A 22,352-nucleotide genomic window follows, 5' to 3' on the forward strand; every position below is an offset into this window, starting at 1 on the left:
TTTTTTTTTACCTGAAAATAGCAGCTTCAAAATTATTGTGTGTCTTGTAATAGGGCCATGGTGTCTCTTTCACATCCCAGTGACCTTTATCACTTTCGCAGTTCTGCACTTCTCTAGTTTCTGCACAGTGTAAAGAAAGAGAGAAAGAATGTGTGTTTCTCACATAGTGAGGACATGAATGTGTTAACCCTCACCCATGAATACATTCTTACATTTCACTGAATTTATAATTTGTTTCAAGGTTGGGGTATGGTTAGGTTTAGGTTAGGGTAAGACGAGTAGTGGTCATGCTGATGTAATGTAATGTAAGTCTTTGCAAGAGTGTCTCCAAGAGTGACAAGAGCGATGAAGAGTGAATGGGTGTGTGTGTGTGTGTGTGTACGTGCACAGACACAGACATAGACACACACACACACCCATACATCAGGTGCAAAAACGACACAAAATATATTTGAATCTCTTTATTCAGAATTTCTATTTAAATACAAACTAATGTTACAAAAATGCAGAGACAGGCTTGAATCTCGCATGATAATAAACACTATACACTGAAACACAAAAGCTGTTAAAAAAGAAGTTTAAGTTGACACTATCAATGCAACGATAACATCACTGCTGTTACAGTACTGATATGTAACTGGCAAGGTAAATGTTACCTCATCTGGGACAAGAAACAAAGGTCCTTCCAACATGTGAAAGGGAAGGTACATTCTCCTCAGCAGAGAGAACATTCAGTTTAGATCACACCAAGTCAGAGTCAGCGCGTCGGATCAGAAACAGAAAGTACCTGCACACATCAGCTGCCCATCAAAAACAAAAACAGTGTTTATTCTCTGACTGTCCCACATTGTCTCATTTAGGGATATATGACCACATGTGACAAGAGACAGTAACTGATTTATATTCTAAAATCCTTATTGATTAATCACTACATTTTATGCATCTCGTGGAATCAATTTGTCAATCATTATAACTACTGGAGTAGAGATATCCTCTCATCTCCTTCCACTACTTTCCCTGTGTGGCAGTTATGCTCATTCTGTTGACTTTTGCCTTGGGGATGACCGAGAAGACACTCAAACTTTAACGCAACAAAAAAAAAGAAAACAAACATTGATTTAACTCTCAATGTTGGGTCAGAGTCTGCATCTTATTAAAGGACCGTTTGAAATAGAAGGTATATTATTAGAATATATTATAATTTTTCACAGCTTTTCAGCCACACGATGATTCAGGTGTCATCTTATATGGAATTTTAGTCACTCATACCTGGCTGTATAAGGAGAGGAGCCTTATCCCGGTGTCCACACTCTTTGAGGTTGCAGGGATCCGTACTGTCCAACTTTCTGTAAGTCCACATTTCTGCAGACTTTGTTTGAGGGAATTACCCACAGTTTGAATACAGGGTTACCATCACTTATTAGCGGGAGCACAAAAATGATCCTTATGGTGCTCTAGAAATCAGTTTCATTTAATTATTCTGCATGCTATGTTTTTATATTCACCAACGGAAATTTCCTGACCTCTGAAATGTTCATTTAGAACTGATTCTCTAGTTAAGTCACACTTGATCAAACAATAAGAAAGCAACAAGCTTCTGAAACATCATGAAAATGTTTCCTTAATTTTTGTAACTTTGTGTGATTATTTATTTATTATGACCATTATTCGGCCCCCTTGCAGTATCACACTCACTAACACTTACCAGGGGACGTCAGCTAAGTCTGTGAGGGTTCAGGGCTTGAGGCTTAAGGGAGACGTTGTGATGAGGCGAAAGTCACCCCTGTTATGGCTCAGGGATAAGACAACTGAACCTTTTCCATGTCCAGTGAGCAAAAAAGGTTACAATATGTGGAATGAGTTCTGTGAAACGATCTTATCAGTGCGCCTGCATTTTTCAGGGTGTGTGTTCCCAGGAAGAGCTCAAGTCTAGCTTCATATCTGTCGTCATATCTGTTTCTTAGCTGTGTTCAAATTCCTTTTTCAACATGTTCAGCTGACCTGCTGCGCTCTGTGGGTTAAGCTACTTCTTACTTTGATTCAATTCTTATTTGGAGACGTAGCAACACTTTTGGGGAAATTCTTGATTGAATTATTAGAAAAATATAAGACTATGAAATTACTGCCACGTTACTGAAGCCAGTGGCGTTATCCTTAACCCAACGTCATGAGCATAAAGACAAAGAAGGGATCGTGCGAGTTAGAGAGAACTGTGATGTGGTTTGATGGAATAGGAAGTGCAGAGCGCTGGACTTTCCCTGTTCTTCTCACAGAGTTTCACTCAGTTTGATTGTTACTGCTTTCACCTCCGAGTACTCAGCCAGAGCGTACTCTCCACTGAAAAGACAGAGACAACACGTTAGGAAATGCAAATCGAACCAGAATATGAAATTTGAAGAAACAGTGATGGTTCTTACAGCTCTCGTCCGTTGCCTGACATCTTATACCCTCCAAAGGGAGTCTGGGCGTGAAGGGCATTATAGCAGTTTATCCTTGACAGAGAGGGAGAGTAATGGTTTAATTCGTTTGTCGTCAGCTCTTTCATTCGTCCAGTGAACATGCAAAAACCTTTAAGTGGCCCGACAAAATTTAATTAAACAGGCAAATCAAATCCCCTTCGCTGTGAGGACTGTGAACAGGATCTTACCAGACTGTGCCAGTCTCAAGGGCTGCAGACACAGACAGAGCTCTGTCCATACTTGTGGTGAAGACTGCTGACACCAGGCCATATTGTGATGTGTTTGCTCTCTCCACCGCCTTCTCGTGGCTCTTAAAGCTGAATATACACTGCACCGGACCAAAGATCTAAGAGAGGAAAAGATGTCAGTCGCAGCCACATGTAGAGAATTGAGCCACGCAGTGCCATAAAATTGTTTCACTTGCTGTCCTCTCTGAATACCACTCATACGGAGTAAAAAAAAAAACATGAATAATGAGTAACAGAATGTGAGAATAAATATAAAAAGAACTGTGCAGTTCAATATCTCAGAAAGCGTAGGCCAGATGTGCTTTTTAACAAATGCTTTTTTCCATTTTTATATTCATTTCGTTTATTAGAAAGATAGAACACAGAAAACAACATCAGAGATCTCTGTCCAGAAGAGCGCAGTCCTAGGAACAGCTTAGATACTGCGCAGAACCTTCAAGCTCCGATTTCCTGTCGTTGTGAACTGAGTTGCCACTGGAGTACATTAAGCCTCAAATACCACTTGCAGGCCAAGCACACATCTGATGCAGAGACAACATGCATTTGCATAAATCAAGAACATTTGTCCACTTCCATGTCGATAAGAGTATTAAACATATGAAACATATCTGGAACAGATAAAAAAAATGTGCAATTAATTTTGCAATTTGCTGTGTGCAGAAAGTTCTGGTGTGTGTTAACGATGTGGTAATGAGGGAGAGAGACTTGTCAGCTTTCTCTTTGTCAATAATGTGGATTCTGTCTTTTAATTTATGTGGCCTTCTGATGAATGTGAGATTAGTTGAGATGGGAAGTTGTGCGCAAAGTTAGTTGTGATGCCATGTTTTCAGACCTCCTCATATTAAAGCCTTAATTACTAGCGGCCATGCATTGGCACAATTTGAGACGGATGTGCTTCGGGCAACATGCAGCCACATGCGAACGATCAGAGGAGCACAACACTGTTCACACTATAGTGGACAGTTGAGCTGCAATTGTTGTAGCTAACTCTTATCTCTCTGTATCACTTGGTAATTAATGTCTCTCCCCTTTTTATTTATTTCTATGTAGACTGTTACAGTCTGTTTAAGCGGTAGTGGTAGCATTGACAGCCAAATGCTTATCTTATGTACAAATATATGTGTGCATACAGAGTAAAGGCAGATGCTATGTACATAGAATACTGTGGCTTGTTTATGCTGACACATTTTAGTGTACATTCTGTGTTATTTTCTCTCCATTCACTTCCATACAAAGTATTTCTGAAATAAGGTCCCATAGAGAGCTAAAGTTATACATAGTAGTCACCATCTTTATTCTCTCACTCACTCTCTACACTACAGCATCCCAGGTAGTTTCTGCTTTACAACAGTGCCACCTAGTGGTAAAAGCAATGAACATATAAATTATATTAGTATATTATATTAAGCTAAACCCGGTTTGATCACAACAGTTTGTACGCTTGTATTGATGCAGACTGGGTTTATATCCCACTCCCTCAAGGCAAACTGGTTTGATATTACATTGTGTGATTGACAGTCAATCAGACAATGACTGAAGCCACGGTGGAGTGCAGCACAATGTGTCGTGCTTGCTCGCTAAGTTTTGTTTTGTGCACCAGTTTAAAACACGTACAGACGATCATCGTAGGCACCAGGCTGTGGTAGAGGCATGGCAGGAGTGCATAAGCAGAGTAGAATGGGTCAGTAGCAGGGTATTAGGGGCGGGCGGATCAATCCAATAATATCGATATGACCAATACCACGTACTCCTTTTGTAGATCGACTCAAGCATCAATTGGATTGGATCAATATAATCACAGACCATTGGACCAGCCTGTTTGCAGTGAACTGAAATGAACTGCTACCTCCTCCTTGGCGATGCGCATGTGGTCTTTGACCCCAGAAAAGATGGTGGGGTGTACGAAGAGGCCCTTCTCGCCCACAGCTGATCCACCATACTCCAGCTTGGCTCCCTCTTTCTTCCCACTCTCTATCAGATCCATAATCTTGTCAAACTGCTGTTGGTCAATCTGAAGCAGACAAGCAGACAAGCAGACAAGGGAAGGAGACGGTTTTATCAAATGGGAACAAAACCAGACACTGGGGAATTCACTTTTTTGTCTGTCTGTGTGTATATACATATTGTATATACAGACAGATGTGACATAAGATACCCATCAGCTCCTGTCACTCAGAAACAGTGAAAAATGTATTTCCTTGCTGACCTGTTCCTTAAACATCCAATCGTCTGCAGGTATTCTACAATGTTGAGTGTGTTCCTACCTGTGGCCCGTGGGACGTCCGGGGGTCCAGGGGGTCTCCTATGACAATCTTCTTGGCGTTTTCTATGCTGCGACGCACAAACTCTTCATAAATACTTTCCTCCACAAAGACACGCGACGCAGCTGTGCAGCACTGACCCTGGTTATAAAACGCTCCTTTCTGGGTTTCCTCCACAGCCAGCTGCACTGTGGACACACATTGGCATTGGTTATATCTGCCTTCCATATTTTTTTCTTAACTGTGTATTAGTGACAATTGTGGTAGTGTTTCATTTTTTCAAAGAACGCTGCAATTGCCTATCCTGTCATATGCAGTGTCACTTTACAAATCTACTGATTTTTTAATTCGGCTTGTTTTGCCAGTTATGTGCGATTTTAAATTGTTACGCACACTGAAGGAAGATGAATGACCGCTTTGTAGAGATTAACAGGGATCCGGATAAAAAAAAAAAAAAAAGAATAACATTTCGTAAAATATAATTTTACTTTTCCAGTAGAAAATCACACCTTCTCTTCTCTATTACGCATCATCCGTCTGGGATTATGATGATGAGTTGATGATGGGTGACAGTTTACATGTTTGATGTGCCCACTTTTTGTCTCCTTTGTCGTTCCTACATTCACGACTTGTAATTGGTCATAGTCATCTCAACCATAACCATCCCTAATTATCTATATCACTATAACTTAACCAGGGCCAAATAGTTCTATATGTGTGATATACAAAAAAGTGCTTGTTTGGAGTTGTCTGTAAAGACAGTAATTGCTGTTTACTGGCTTTCAACAGGTACTGTTTGAAGGATGTTACATTGGGGTCTTCAGTCAAATGGCATTCTATCAACACATTACACATGAATGGTACAGTAGTAGTCCCTGCTCAGACAGCTGCCCCCGCGACCCGGTAACGGATAAAGCGGTAGAAGATGGATGGATGGATGGATGGTACAGTAGTGGCTGTATCTCCAGTTTGGCCTGATACAGTTTGCTCTACTGAATTGTTAGCAGCAAAGTAGCTGAAGCCAGGCCGGGTTCTCTGCAGCCTTGCATTCAACCACTAAGCAATAGTAGTTTTTGACAGTGTGTCTGTGACATGACAGGAAAGACACAAAGACGTTTAGTCACACACTGTGAAAAATGAGGATTCCTGAACAAAGTAATTCAGTAGAATTTCATGAGGTCAAATCTGCATCCTGAAACAATCACAATCCAACATTACGATGTTGCCTGTCATTATTCAATATAAGGGAAAGAGTCAGAGAGGATGTTCGCTTACAGTCACAGTCAGCAAACACAATGCAGGGGTTCTTCCCTCCCAGCTCCAGCGTCACTCTCTTCAGATTACTTTTGGCTGCAGCTTCTTTGATCAGCTGGCCCACCTGCACACATGACAGCAGACAGCAATATCTGACTCTGTCATAAGGAAATTATGCCATACAGAATTCTGCTTCTGCCATACACTGAGAAACAGAGCGATGTAAGTGTAAAGCTAATGATTTGATGATAGGAATCTCTTTTTAACCCTTTGTCACTGGAAAATATTAATGCTGATGAAACTGTTATGTCAAAGAATTAAAACAGTCTTCGGAAAACAGAGTTCCTGCGGATAGAAAAAAAAAATCTTTGCTGAATAATGATAATTGTTCATTGTTTATGCTTGTGCAGGGTACCGTGTCTCTGTGAATGGCGTGTGCATAGAAACTTTTTATGCTCACTGCACCATTCCAGTGCAGTATTTCTCCAGAACTGCAGGGGGTGTACAAATAAAACATTCTGTAAAGAAGCAAAAAGGCAATACATGTTATGATGACCATGTCACGTGGCTTCACACTTTGCTATACAGCTTCTCAATGAGGAAGAATTGCCGTTAAGTGTGAACTTAATCTATTTGTTACCGTAGTCCTGGTCATCTCTAAATTAGGACTTTAAGTGATATGTACAAAAAAAAAACTGCACCAGTAGCTTGTGAATTCTTTATCAAAACCAATGCCTTCGAGAGTAGTCAACTTTCATTAGTTTGTCAAAATAAAGGTTATGCAGGAGGACTGTGTTGTCATTAGTCACATGTCGGTGTAATGCAGTTTATTTAGGGCCAGAAAATCTCACAAGTAGAGGGCAAAAAAAAAAAAAAAAAAAAAATCGTTAGCTTATGAGAAGTTACAGCACTGTGTACAGGTGAGCACTGTCCTACTTCTAGCTCTGGCTGCCATACACAACAATGTACCTCTGTAGAACCAGTGAAGGCCACTTTGTCGATGTCCATGTGGCTGGCGATGGCTGCTCCTGCTGTGGGACCGAACCCTGGAACGATGTTCACAACTCCAGGAGGGAACCCCGCCTGAGATCCCAACACAAAGTGCATGTTGATATAGGGAATCAAAAATTATATAAGGAATAGCCAGAAAAAAAAAACTGTCTCATGGTTTTTTTGTCTACATATTGTAACATACTGACATTTTAAAAAAATGAGTTAAATTCTGTCAAAAGGCTGAAAAGAGGTAAAGATGGCCTAGTTCTTTTTTTATGTGCTTTTCTTACACTAACAGATTGGGCTCCTGATACCCTGGAGTAAATTTAAACTACAAAAGTTTTCTCCTCAGAACCAAGAAGAAGGCTACATTTTGTTTTATTGTATAAAGCTTTGCAAGAAAAAATCCGCTTCACTTGCAGCAGACAACCCTCAAAATCCCAATCTCGGCAGTGTGGCCTGACTGGGCCATGCGAGTCCATAACACTACTTAAGACAGCCTCCACCACTGTCTGATAAAATAACCTGATGAAGGTCTAAGTACCGAAACACTGTTGTCAATTGACTTGATTGCAAGTGAGGTGGACAGTGTGTGGGGGTCTCCCCCCGCTGTGAACAGTAACCACCAAAACATAAGCAGTCCAATCACAAAAAAGTCAGATTTTCTATAAGAACACATCTGTTCCATCAGATGACTAACAGAGGCTTTAAGACAAAACCCCTCTGAAGTCCACAGCTTGGATCAATCCCACTGTACATGTGGAGCCCAAAGTCAGACCTCTTTGATGAGCGATCCAACATGGAGGGCTGTGAGAGGGGTCTGCTCTGCTGGCTTGATGACAACAGTGTTTCCACAGCTCAGGGCCGGTGCGATCTTCCACATGAACATCAGCAGAGGAAAGTTCCACTGTAGACAAAAGAACACATGTTAGTTGACTGCCTATAACAGGTAATGGCAGTACAAGTCTGTTAAAGCACACTGTCACAAACAATTGTTTTTTTTTGCAGGGTGGTGGGGGGTCACCCTTAGGGACAGGGTGAAGAGTTTATACATCTGGAAGGAGCTTGGAGCAGATCTGAAATGAAGTCCATCAACTCAAACCTGTCCTTTACAGGTCTCCCCACATGTGTCTCGATTGACTGCTCGTGATCAGATGTCACTTCCTCACACACATGCAAAATAAACACGGGAATTATTGGAAGAAGCAGATCCAACGCAGATGATTTGCATTACAGTAAATCACATGAAAATCAACTGTTATCAATTCGGCCTGTTCCTCTGACTACTTCTATGACGTCAGTTGAGCAGGACACATGTGCGTGCACGCTGCTACAAGAAAGTGGTCACATCCTGACCACCTCTGAATGTGGTCTGAGTAAGCGGATCTCAAATGCGTCCTCAATGCATCTTGGGTAGAGCTGTCCGACTGTGATCGGATCACTCGGGGGCGGGGGTAATACCGGGTCTGAACAGGGCCGCACATTGATAGAAACCACTTTAGGTGATTTGGGTTTCTGATAAGGACTCCTCCTGGGTGCCTTACTTTACAAGGTTTCTGGGCATGTCCAAGTGGGAGGAGATGCTGGGCAGACCCAGAACGCACTGAATTTGATCTACACACATTTTAAGAAGGATGTCTTGGTACCTTGCCTAGCCTACTGCCACTGCTACCCAGACACTGCTGAGACACCTGTCATGATTTGGACTTTGTATGGAGTTTTCTGTGCTTCGTGCCTTGTTTTTTTTGTCTTATGTGATGTCAGAGCTCCTGCCTCTCACAAACCTGCAACTCATCTGATCATCAGTGCCAGCTCAAATACTGTGTATTCTTGTGCTCCTATGAGACTAATTTTATTCTCTCTTTGCCCTCACCAGAGCATGTGCGAAGTCTGTGTTCAAGCTTGACAGCCATCCTGCCGCCCGGCCTCTTGCACCCCTGCCACCTGCCTTAATCCTTCTGTGGATTCTCTGAGACTGATTCATCTGTGCTTCCACCTAAGCCTTAACCTGTACCATTTGTGAACCCCAGCTAATCCGCCTGCTAACCAGCCTGAGCCTGAGCCTGAGCCTGAGCCTGAGCCTGAGCCTGAGCCTGAGCCTGAGCCTGAGCCTGAGCCTCCCTCAACCGGCCACTACCTGAGCGACCTAATAAATTCCTTTCAGCCATTTTCCCTGTCCTGTCCCAACTTGTTTGCAGCATGTTGCTGTCAGTAAATTTCAAATAAACACATATACGTCATTTTCAGTCACTCAGTTGGAGCGCGTAAAATGACCTGTGTTTAAGGTTTTTTTTGAGAACATTAGTTTATTGTTCTAATTATCACTGCAACAGCCTCAAATGGGAATAACATCAGTCATGTCAGAGGCACAAACTCCACGCATCAGTGCTTCGCTTCATCACTTGGATGCTGTTCTGGATGTTCTGGCCCTAATATATAAGAACATGAAAGGAGCCGTAAATCATCTCGACTGGAGATGATTCAAAGTAAACACATTTCGAAAAAAACAGCTCATTTATTTTCCAGTTGCTCGTTTCCATGCTGGAAACCAATGGACAAATAATTGGGCACTCAAAACCAAATAAGAGGGCAATACATGTGAGTGCTGCATGCTTATTATTCAGGCATTGTTAACTTTTACAACACTTTGGAAACACACAGCACCATTAAGGGATCTTGGGATCACAAGCCGAGAGAAAGGTATCCTGTTTGCCTCTCACAATGACTCATGTTGTGTGTGTGCCAGCAGTACTTTCAGTAATTGCACGTCCTTCAGTATAAATTTCATTTTTTGGTATAATCGCCCATGTTATACAACAGCTGTTTTGTTCCATTGTTGCCAAAGCAACATTAGAGGTTATAGGCTCAAGATAAAAAAACTGAATGGCCTTATTTTGTCTTGATGCTGAAATTATACTCATGTTTCTGCCCGGAGCTACGATAAAAAAATACACAATACGGTGAAACACCAAACATTGCCCCACCCTAAATTTGATGAAGTTATTGTCAAAAGCAAAAAAACAAAACAAAACAAAAAACACATCGTCCGACGTGTGAAAGCAAATACAAGCAGCACAGCATTGGAGCTGCGTTCCTCTAAGAATCGCCCTAAAGGGATTAACAGAGAAGAGGTCTTGTTTAGGGACAGCAAAGATTAAGATAAGGTTTCTAGTGCACTTTCCACAGTTTCATTCCATCCTCACAGCCACACACTGCTTTTAAATTGAGTCCAGTTGCTTCACTAGCTCTACACATTCAAGATCCGTGCTTTCTTAGAACAGTCTTCAGTGGTTCCAATCAAGCCTTGCTCAAAGAATGTTAGCATTGTACCGTAAATGATAGAACCATTCACTTAAAGACTGTAACCTGCTGAAGGGCTTTGCTTCATTAAACACTGCTGGGTAGTTACACTTAGGGAGGTGCAAATGTGGCAAATTGTTATAATTTTGCTGCTTCCTGACAGATCAGCAACTGAGAAGACAGAGGATAGTAATAATCTGTGATAATACTTCAAGGTTGCCACGCTGTATCAGGGTAAGCGGACTCAAATGCATAAGGTGGCAGGCAGGGGTGAGGTTATGGCAATATAAGGAACAAGCAAACGGGATAAAACATCAGGGAATCCAAAGAGCAGGATCATGAGAAAATAACAGGATGACTCGAGAATAACTGAACAAATGGCCCGGGGTTAAATACAAAATAAAATAGATGAGGGGCTAGTAGAGCGAGGCAGAGAAACACAGGTGAGGGCAATGAATGGAAGAACACTAGAAACAGGGAAAGGGCTGCAAAGACACTGAGGAGCAGGAAGGCGGAAAGGAGATGATGCGCAGGTGTGGAGGGAAAGCAGACCTGGGTAGAGCTCAGGTAGCAGGGCTGGGCTGAATAAACAGATACGTGGAGTGGTGTGGAGGGAAAATTAGGCTGGTGAGGAGCGGAAGAAAAACAGGACAAAAAACATCGGAAAAAGACACCACAAGTACCTTGAAAACCCACAAAACACACATACGAGGTGACAACGCTGGAGAAGTACTGCTGTCAAACAGCCCTTTTCCTTGGGACTAGATTCCCTCAGCTGAACGACATGCATTTCTACGGAACAAGCACAGCTGTGCCTGCCCCACAGTGTATTACGCGGTTGTCTAAAGGCAATGTAAACCACCAAAAATGTTTAAGATATAGTGTACACTTACACAAATATATATGATACTGTACGAAATGTGTTTAAAGCGCAGTATTGTTTGTTGTAGTTTGCATCATCTTGACCTATTGCATGTCCTACTGACCTATCAGGAAATTAAGCTTAAGTTGACATGTGTTGTCTTGCTATTAAATTCACTCAAATTGCGTGTCACCGCAAATAAGTTTGACCCTCATTTTTTATTACAGCGCTCTTTGGAAAAAGTGACAGCCCCGATATGGAACATATCTGTGATCGGAAATATTTCTTCAGACGCCAATAGCTGTTTTTTTCTGGCTCCCGGTGAGTCATGTGACCTAGCTCTGCTCCTGAGGGCTTGGACCCATCTGAGCCGTGGAGATGAAATTTATATTTGTATTTTCAGACTGTGGCGAAGACAGCAAACAAGCACAATGTTGTTGTTGTTGTTTTTTTGTTTTTTTTTTAATCCCAACTCTCTACTCTGAGGCCAAATTTAATACACCTGTGAGGATTATTAACAGTAGGTAGATATACAGTAAACCAGAATACAGCAGAGTCTTTCCACAATACATACGCATCAAATTAGTGTGTTGGACTCCTCATGGTATAAATAAGTTATTGCGTAATGTTCTGATATTTTTTTACATACTTATTAAGAGCAGACTGTTACATGAGCACAGTCACACATCATGAAGTGCGTTTTAAACACACATACACAGACACACACACACACACACACACACACACACACACACACACACACACACACAGTATATAAACAACAGTGTTATGTGTTGTTTTATTTTATTTCAGCACCCCAGTGTGTATGTGTGTGTTTAATTTTCACACCATGCCAAAGGAGTACGAACAGTAATAAGAATTCCTAACAACATTATTGCTCATAAATTCAAACCAGATCCCCTTCTGGACTTACTGGAATGATGGCTCCACAGACGCCAACAGGCTCGTGTTTGGTTAAACACATGAAGCTCTCATCTGTCAAAAAAAAAACAACAACAAAAGAGCACCATCACAATTTTTTACTTGGGCACTTCTAATATTTATTCATTTAATTATCATGAACAAACAAACACATTTTGAACTTGAATGGCACTCAGTACAGCGCATAACTCCACCAAGACCCAACAAGCCCATTTGTACGCCATCATGTATACCGGCCACCTAAATACACCTGATTTTGTTCAAGATCCACACATTATTCCCTGAGAAATTAACAAAAATCTTGTGATGTTTTTGGGGTCTATTCACAGCCAAGACCCATCCTCTATCGAAGTTTGTAGTTTCTAATAAATCCTGTGGAAAAACCAACCAACAAATCATGAAAACATGACCTGCGTGACATAGGTGAGGAAAATTTTGAGGCTAAATCAATTTACATGATTTATTTTTTATTTTGTTGGTAGAAAGGGTTTGAACTGAGATTCTGATGCAAAAATGCAGAACATATTTTGTTTAAAACAGCTGCCCAACATCTTTAACAGCGATGGCAATCTTTTGCTTGCTGTGATGGGCTGATCAAGGAAACAGGGGACCTCTGTTGACATAATCTTGTCGACAGAGATCCCCTAACCTCGACTAATTGGTTGCTTTCACTCAAATCAAGATGTTTCCAAACCCTTACTATAGAGTTGGCACATCACCAAAGATGTGTATTTTTCAGCTGTGATTTGTAATTATTTCACAGCTGAACAAAGTTTAAGTCATCAGGGCCCCATTTTGCCACGATGACAACCCAAAGTCAAAACAAGCAAAAAGTCAGGAAACCGTTATTGCTCGGCAATACGCCACATTTTGGGCTTTATAATAATTAAAGTCTATGTTTAAGTTCTCCATATATTATTGCTATATTCCACTGGGCTCTGTAACTTTTTGTTGCAATTTTATATTTTGTATTTCTAAGCAGTTTTACATACATCCTTTTACCCACCAGCTCCAACAGTGAGATCAATGCGCCACGTACATGTGTAACGTTGCACCATACAACTGTCAGACTTAGCCTCCCAGTCTACACCCTGACCTTCTCTAGTTTCCTGTGTGACTGATCACAGACTGGCAGACTCCACAACAGAACTCACCTCCAGCTGCCTTTATCTTTGAGCCACTGGGTGAGTCCACATTCAATCACAGCTTACTGAAGGTTACATTCACTCAATGAGGAAGTCAGTGGGGAATGTCCCCCGTACAAAAGTGTAACAGGGAGCAGTATGTAACACAAGAATCCAAGGGGCAGCCTCAGGCCCTGTGTGCGCCTGCTCTGCTGCCACTGACATGCACTGATATTCTCATACCAGGTTCTCTATATAAAATCAGCGGCAGAGCTCGACTGAAGGAAGGGCCTCCCCACTGGTGCGGTATTTCAAAGAATCAGACGCAAAACAACTCATCAGAATGGCAAAATAATGTTGAGTCTGCATTTTACTGTTTCATTTGGTTGGAATTAAGTTAATGTTACTTAATTTTGTTATACACACATTTACATATATTTAAATATGTTTAGATTTTATGCACATGCTTAATCAGCTATTTGGCCTTTAAAGATAATGAAACACTACAACGTAAAGATCATCACAGGCTCAGTAAGGTCCAGCTTGTCTTTTCAGAAATATTTGTACTTGGATCAAAAACACAAAAAAGTTTGAAAGAGCATCTGATGAAAAGATTAAAAAAATAACCACTGTAACATTGTCAGTGACTCACTACCTGAGCTAGACAGGTATACTGCTATGGCAACATTTCCCAATGCCAACCCACTGGCTTGACATCAGTGAGTACTAACAATACCCACATTAGTTGTTTACGTTCATTATGATAATGTTAGGTTTCTTTTAGACATGAGGTAGTTGGGTATGGTGAGTGATGATAACGTGCTGCACTCACAGCACACAGCCATGGAGCCTGCTCTTCAGCGGCTAACGCAGTAGAACGAAGTACGCAGCCACTGACCCAAAGATCGAGTGAGCAGCAAGCAGCATTGTCAAACACTGAGTACCACAAAGCACAGAACCCCTGATTCCAATGAAAACAGCCACTGTGGCAGCAACACACTCCTGTAGCAGCTAAAGTCGGCATAAAGCACACAGCCCCTGAGCTGAACGGAGCTGCAGAGGCACCAACGGCCTCCTCCAGCAGTTAATGTTAGCACAACGGTAGCACTTACAGGAATAAGGAGCGAGTAGTGTGCTGGGTAGCCTGTTATGCTTGTGTTTATATGATTGTGAGATTTAACAGAGCTTGTTTAGGTATTTATTGATCTAAAAAGTTAAGAGACTGTAGCCTACACATCAAACTAGACACTGCGGGGCAGTGTGTGTAGTCAAGCAGTGCACATATATGTCTTCTGGAGGAGTGTCTCTGAGGGCAAATGACAAGTGCAAGTTAGTGATGTGTAGGAGCTCGGTTACTTTTGGTTCGGTTCCTTTCTAGCCTACTGACTGAGTTACAATAACATTGTTGACTGGAAATGCAGTTTTACATTTGACAGCATTTATAGCCTCTTAATTTGGACTCATAAGAAATAATTATCGTCATGCTGTTTTAATTACCTAAGCTAAGGAGGTCGTGTTTTCACACAAGTCTGAATGTTGGTTGCTTGATTTGTCAGCAGGATTACTCAAAAAATTGATTTCCTGAAACCTGGATGGAGGATGGGTCTCTGCCCAGAATGGACCTTGCTAACTTTTGGTGCAGAGCCAGATAAAGGGATGGATCCAGATCGCCAGAAGCCAGTTTCTGTAGTGGCAAAACAGTCAAATTCCATTTTCAAATGATATCCCAGGCTGAGGGATAACACTCACAACCATTTTGATGAGTAGAACAGTCAGTCTTATTGCTGTACACATATAAATTTTGCCACTTGTGCGTAATATTGCATGGTAAGCTTAGACCACTGTTACTGTCCTCGCACTACTAGAGGACAATGTATGAATGAATGTATACAATATATGCTTTATAGCCTCCACCTCACCAACCAACGCCTTCGTTTCCAGGCATTAACATTCATGAGGCATGCACTGTATTAACCATTTATGGTTGAATCTGGGTGCTGAGAGGGCGGGGTATGAGGCGGATTGATGTGCGCGAATTCCTCCGTCTGATTTGGAATTTATAAAAAAGTAATGGCACACTGTTGGGCGTACGGCAGGTTTTATAGATCTGAATATTTCATTGCCGTGCCATTTTCGGCTTTTGGGCGCATGTACACTTTAAGTGTGAATGTATCCTACAGAGTGTTTTGGTGTCATTTATAAAACATATGTGTACAAAAGTGTACATGCACACAAAAGACGAAAATTGCATGCACCAAATACACATGATGAGCTAAAACTCAACATTCACAATGCGAAATGTGGCCCGTCTGTGCATCATCCTCTGAACACCACCAGGTGGCACTCGTAACACACCAGCTGTGACAAGTAGCCAACTCTTGGGGCAAATTGGTAAATTAAAAAGTGGGAAAAAAGTGTCTGCTGGCCGAACTGGAAATAAGAAGTAATGAATAGCTTATAAATAGGTCAGTAACTTTGTTTAATGTTTAAAAAAGCTGGGTAAATTGACTATATGTGCATTTACTTCCCACTACCTCTTGCTGTCCCGCCGAAAGCATTCTATCAAGAGATTCTCCTACATCCTGTTCGCCATTTACCCACTACTTCAGGCTGCAGCCAGCTGGTCATTTGTTCATAAAATTTTCAACATGCTTTGAAATTACATTTATATAATATTTTCTGTCAACTGTACACAATGTTATTAAATTTTAACCTTGCTGGGATAATGTTAGCATTTTGGCTAAAGGATGAAACAAAGGGGTTCAATGAGCTGAGAGGATTTTCATGCACCCGCAGCTAAGCACATCTGATGTCCATCCTATCCATTTACTGGAGTGGTGACCGGCATTTCCATTAAATAAGAACCTCATGGGATTGTAGTGATTGTTTCAGCTATTAGTCAAACTCTCAGGTGTTGCCAGGGAAATGGAGTCACAGCTTGTGAAAAACTTTATATTTTGATCGAAATGCACAAAAAACACATACATATTGTCTGAATGTCTTTTTCTTTGGCAAGTGATCGTGGTATAATTGGAATAGAGCCCTTGAATAAATGGACTTCACGGACAAGAGGTTGTAGGTTGTAGTGAGCAGGTGATGTTTGAGGAGTTTTTTTTTAAAAAAAAAACATGTCCAGAGCGGAGGCGTCACAGATGTCAGCAGGGGGAACATTCCAGAGGGTCGGGGCTGCGACCCTGAGGGCTCTGTCTCTGAAGGTACACAGTCTGGTGTGGGGAATGGAGTGCAGGAGATTCCCTGACGGGGTGTATTTTTGAAGAAGGTCGGAGGGGTACAGATGGGCGAAGGCATGATGGGATTTGCAAGTGAGAAAGAGGATTTTGTAGTTGATTGTAGTACGGAAATATATAGTATTATAATGTATTATTATTATAAATATAATGCATGTCATATCAAGCTACAGCTCAGCCATGTGCCTCAGGGACGAGTACTCCAGTATAAAAGTGGGGATTAGTGGCTGAGTGGCTGCTGCCTTGGCGAGGCATTGAGCCAACACTGATTGCTAATCCTCAGAGACTGTTGCACCTCCATGATTACTATCTCAGCCTCTTCCTCTTCCTTTTGTCCTGCCGTCCCTTTCGTCTCTCACCACTCTATTGGCATCCAATCGTGAGGAAAAGGCGAGTGTGTTTTGTCTATGTGCACACACAAAGTAGGATCTGACAAGAGGGGGAAGTGTTAAGAGGCCGGATGAGATCCTACCCAGAGCTGGGGACAGTCCTGAGCCAGGTCCAGTAACTTGCTCTTTGGTAATTAAGTTGTTTTCCAATGGTGCTCTGATTACGGAGCCCCCTGAGGGGACACGTGCATAGAAATTCCTCCATGTTTCCAGTGCGCGCTGGAAACTCATCTCATGTGCATTAGCTTGTGCTTCATTAAATATCTTTTCTTACTCATTTACTTATTTTGCACTATTTTGTCTTGAAATGATTACTTTGTGCTCTCAAATGTTTGCTTAAATTAATAAATCAACTGAGTAATTGCAGCCACCACAATCAGTGTTGGGGGTAACTTGTTACAAAGTAAATCCGTTAGAGTTCTGGGATTGTTTTTTGTTACAGTAAGTACAGTAACGTGATAGTTATGCGATTCAAGTAATCCACAATTAAGTTAGTTTTTCATAAAGGAAATCTGTTACTGGAAAAAAGTTGCTGTCTTTTCCTTTCCCTCTCTTGCATGCATGAAGAATTGTATTGTGTAAAACGTGGAAAAATAATGTCAAATAAAAGTTACAGTAAGATGATTTCAGCTGCTTAGTATTTGTTGACATGACACGCATGAGGAGGAATCATCATTTGCTTTGAGTGAGTGTTTTGTTGTTTTTTTTTTCATGGAAATTAGGATCTTCACATTTTAGTTCCATTTTGTCATGCAGTGTAGGACGCCGGTCTAAGTCTTGGTCTCAACACCTCAGAGTCTTAGTCATGGCTTGGTCTCTGTTTCGGTGGTCCTGACTACAATATTAGTTGTGACACAGCAACTGTGCTCAAGAAACTTGAGTACATAACAAACTATGCTGTGCGCTATAAACTAGATTATGCCCCCGTCAATAGGCCACAAGACACATTTTAACTGCATTATTTAGTATTCCCTGTCATGTCTCACAGAACAGATATTTGTAACATTAAGCTTTTTAAACAGGCTATATAATAGCCCAGTTTCACTCTTTACACACACAACTGTGACCAATAATAATTCTTCAGACGTGTTTTTTCAAATGTACATTATGCTGTATTCACTGATGGTGAATTGAGCTCTTAGTGCTGCTAAAACGCTGGCGACCTAACCAGCAGTACTGGACCTGGGCCTGTCCTGCGATAGAAGCTAAAGCTACTAAGGCTGTTCATATGCGCATCCACAACCACAACCGGACAGGATCTTTCAAATCTCTGATGGTTTCACTTGTGGAAATTCTTAACAGTGAGAAGATGATGACACACACTCACCTACGTGCAGACTCTTGCCGTGGATCTTGTCGGCCCAGCCTGCATAGTAGCGAAGGGTTTTGATGCTGCCGTCCAGGTCGATGAAGAAGGACTGCAGGAAGGGCTTCCCTGTGTCCATAGTCTCCAGCGTCTACAAAACAACATATGTCGTTCTGTAAATGTCAGTCATGAGGCTACAAACGCCACATGTGCTATTTTTCTGCAAATAAAATCGCGAATTGAAAACTAAAACTTTCAGATAATCATTCTGTGGGCACGTGGTACACTCAAAGTTTTTCTTTTTTTTAATATATAATATATATATTAATATATATTGATATATAATATATATTTACTTGTTTGTCTTTTCTTACGTGCTTTCAAAACCTTACAGGAAATCCCAATATGCCACGTGTCATGTGGCCTTTATATTATAATAAACATGTGCAAGTGATTAGATAACACGGTATAGGGGCTATTTTGCAAGGAAATTAATAGAGGTGTGCCCTGGGCACAAATGAAAACCACTGAACTAACTCACTGAGTGGTTTTGCCTTTTCATGTCGATTTGAATAATTTTTCAAGAGTCAAAAGACATAAAAATATGCAGTATTTTACATGAAAAAAAATGTTGTTTTTGTTACAGTAATTATGTTAGAACTTATTTGGGTGGTGGGGGGCCTTACCACCAGGTTGAAAACTTATTTGGAAGACAAACTGTTCAGTTTGACCCACAGAGAAAGGATCGCCTGGATAAACCTGCTGCCTTAGTTCCAGCCTGCGTGACCCTACGGTTGCTTAGACTTCACTGTAGTGATGTGTTGCAGACTGTAGCAACTACCTTGGCGAATGAAATGTTATCATAACTTATAAAAATGTTGGCCTCCTCTTGCACAGTGCAGCTTGATACATTTATTTTTGGCCATCAACAAACTGTTTCATTTTCTCTGGTGTACAATGTACCAGAATTGTTAATATGACTTTATACTTGTCAGGTATAATAACAATAATTACTATAATAAAAACAAATGAATCTAGTGCCTAGCAAAAGGAATGAGTTGTATGAGGCTGAAATAGCTGGCGAGGTAGTTTCCATGTGAATCCAAAGGGTTTTGCAGTGGGATGGCAGCCACAGTGCTCTACAGCAATGTACTGTGTCTTGATAAGTGCATGGCAATAAGCCAAGCATGGAAAACAGGGTTTATAATTGATTTTGTTAAGGCATATTATTGATTTATGCTGTATTGTACCCTACCTCTTTCCAACATCTATAGTATGTTTACTGGATTGACTTATGCTTCAAGGAAAAAAAGAAGAAATGTGGCTCTGCAGCTCCAGCAGATAATGAAACCACTGCACCACTTAACTGTACATTTAAATGGTCTGAATCTGGTCCTTATTTCCCCAAACAAAAAAACATAGCTAGGGGTTTAGCGTAATTAGCCATACCCTCCACGATACCACTCCAGAGCATGTTTGCAATTAGCAGTCACATGCAATCTGGTATTATTACTTCACTCACATCTGTAAGGGGTCATTTGCAGATCTGAGTCTTAATGCGAGTTGGCAGCTAAACAGAGTGGAAAGGGATTTCAATCCAAACAATATCTGAAGGAGATGGAAAGCAATATCCAGCAATCATTACAAAGAAACAAAGAGAGGCTGGGGTGGGGTCAGGGTATCATGATGTCACGCAATAATATAGGCCAAACCCTGATAGGAATAAGTCAGTTTATGACAGCACATGCGCTGCAGTTTGTAGCTCATGAAAGAGAGCATGCTCCTATAATTAAGATCTGTTGCTGTGTGTACATATATATATATATATATATATATATATATATATATATATATATATATATATATATATATATATATATATATATATATATATATTACTGTTGGGTCGTATTATCGAGACCAAATGCAACATTAAAATTATGGTTAAAAGTTAATGCACCCAAGTAAATAATGAAATGCTACAATTTAAAATAGCCTGATATTGCTCTGACAGGAGTTATTCTACTATAGAACGAATTATTATTTATCGGTCAAATCCGACTCAAATGCGACTAAAGCCCCATGGTGATAAACTTTCAATCTTATCAAAGTATCATAAAACAGTCATAAAAGCGTGTGTGTGAAAGAAAAAAAAAAAAAAAAAAAAGCACGGAGAGAGAGCCCACCGCCAGCAGGAGCCGGTCCCGCTCCACCAGGTCGGCCAGCTTGTGCAGCAGACTGCCCCGGCTGGACGCGTCCATTCTCCGCCACGGAGAGCCTCTCTGCCGGGCCGCCTTGGCTGCCTGCACGGCTTCGTCCACATCGTCCTACACAGAAGAAGCGAGGGGAACAGAGCAGGAAGGATCAGGACACAAGCTTATCCCATCAGATCACAGCAGCACGTAAGAAAAGACAAACAAGTAAATATATATTATATATTAATATATATTAATATATATATATTATATATTAAAAAAAAGAAAAACTTTGAGTGTACCACGTGCCCACAGAATGATTATCTGAAAGTTTTAGTTTTCAATTCGCGATTTTATTTGCAGAAAAATAGCACATGTGGCGTTTGTAGCCTCATGACTGACATTTACAGAACGACATATGTTGTTATATTGCGTGGCATCCGGAAAACAGCAGTGTAAAGGCGTATCGTTAAAGCAGCTGTGGAGGTTATATATAGACCCAATTTGTATTTTCTTGTGGTATTAGAGACAAGGCAGTTAAGCAGCAAATAAGCAAATCCTTCCATTTAAACGATGAATTATTTAGTGGCACATTATGTAGAACTATACCAAGTTTTATTACTTTTCATGAATGACATTATATGATACATTAAAGCCATTGGTGCTTTAATTAATGACTACCTTGTCTGCCTCCTCCACATCACAGATTTTGACACCTGTTGCTGGGTTGACGGTGGGAAACGTCCTTCCGCTGCAGGAGGGGAGCCATTCGTTGTTGATGAAAATCTGTGTGAAACACAGTGACAGTAAATGCCTCCGCTGACATGTAAACGTTACAGTCCTACCTGCAGCAGCTGAACCGTGCTTTGCTGCAGAGGCCCCTTACCTTGGTGTACTTGATAACCTGGACCGTGACAGGCTGGGGAAAAGGCGAAGCTGAGGTTTCTTCGGCCACTCCGTTCTCTGTTGTTCCATTCTGTGCCATTCTAGGTCAGCAGTACAGTCCCGGGCAAGTCTGCCTGCTCCGTCTGCTTGACGCTGTCAGCCTATCCACTGGCTTTTTATTTGAATGTTTAGTTCCTCCCTCCTAACACAAAGACTTGAGAAAGAACCCAACTCCGCCCCTGTTAAGGGCAGTCGGAGGCTCTTATGTGAGGGTATTCATCCTGGAGACATCCTGCATCATGTATTCATCTGAACAGCGCGGAACGTGGTGGCTGTGTGACATTATCTGCTCTTATGTTCTCACTCTGCACAGTTGGCAAGGCTGTGCCACTGCAACTTCAAATAACCAGTCATGACAACGGGGAATACATGCAGTGCATTTTTATCGTCACTCTAACTGGTGGGATGATAGCAAGGTTACACTCGCGCACTGTGTGTGCAAGGAAGCTCCCCAAAAACCAGAGAAGGAGTCAAGAGTGAAACGTTGAGGCTGAAGCATTCAGCTGTGTCTTTCAGTCCAGGCACTGAAAAGTAAAGAGAACGAATTCATTCTGCTGCACAATATTTACATCCCAACGCAGCAGCTTTGATCTGCGCCCGTTGATGGATTTGGACAGACCGCTGGCTGTTCGCCCGCCGTGCAAAGGTGTTACGAGTCGCGTTGTTCCTCGCAAAGTTGGTTTTTGCACCTGGACTGGATGAAGATGAATGGAGTTGAATACACGCAAACAAATGCCTTTGTTCGTCGGGGCGAAGCTGCTCGCTTGCTCCGGACTTGCACTCGTACACAGCCTGCTATTGTTTCCCCTTCATCGCTTCTTGTCAC

General features: G+C 41.4%; 1 protein-coding gene across 2 annotated transcripts; it reads right to left on the reverse strand.

Annotated features, from left to right (window-relative positions):
- Nucleotides 1–446: 446 nt before the first annotated feature.
- Nucleotides 447–21,601, reverse strand: aldh1a3 (aldehyde dehydrogenase 1 family, member A3). Of its 2 annotated transcripts, XM_037096793.1 has the most exons (13): nt 21,468–21,601; nt 21,263–21,367; nt 20,573–20,713; nt 18,408–18,537; nt 12,312–12,373; nt 7,994–8,122; nt 7,192–7,305; nt 6,244–6,346; nt 4,972–5,156; nt 4,554–4,718; nt 2,648–2,805; nt 2,418–2,492; nt 447–2,337 (listed from the first exon to the last, which is right to left on the reverse strand). In XM_037096793.1, the coding sequence occupies exons 1-13, from the start codon at nt 21,564–21,566 to the stop codon at nt 2,268–2,270; spliced, it is 1,536 nt and encodes a 511-aa protein (XP_036952688.1). In that variant the 5' UTR covers nt 21,567–21,601; the 3' UTR covers nt 447–2,267. The 2 variants fall into 2 exon arrangements, with proteins under 2 accessions (XP_036952688.1, XP_036952689.1); XM_037096794.1 differs by lacking the exons at nt 20,573–20,713; nt 21,263–21,367; nt 21,468–21,601 and adding an exon at nt 19,909–20,022.
- Between the last annotated feature and the right edge of the window lie 751 nt (nt 21,602–22,352).

The sequence above is a fragment of the Acanthopagrus latus genome, chromosome 4 (genome assembly GCF_904848185.1).
Source record: "Acanthopagrus latus isolate v.2019 chromosome 4, fAcaLat1.1, whole genome shotgun sequence".
In the NCBI taxonomy this organism is placed as follows: domain Eukaryota; kingdom Metazoa; phylum Chordata; class Actinopteri; order Spariformes; family Sparidae; genus Acanthopagrus; species Acanthopagrus latus.

Bases quoted from the DNA above. Each gene is read 5' to 3' on its own strand.
- aldh1a3 (XM_037096793.1), bottom strand. From the start codon at position 21,566: ATGGCACAGAATGGAACAACAGAGAACGGAGTGGCCGAAGAAACCTCA. The intron at 8,123-12,311 runs GTAAGTCCAGAA...TTTTGTCTACAG, and splicing joins TCTGTGGAGCCATCATTCCA to TGGAACTTTCCTCTGCTGAT. The intron at 2,493-2,647 runs GTAAGATCCTGT...CTCTCTGTCAAG, and splicing joins CTTGAGACTGGCACAGTCTG to GATAAACTGCTATAATGCCC.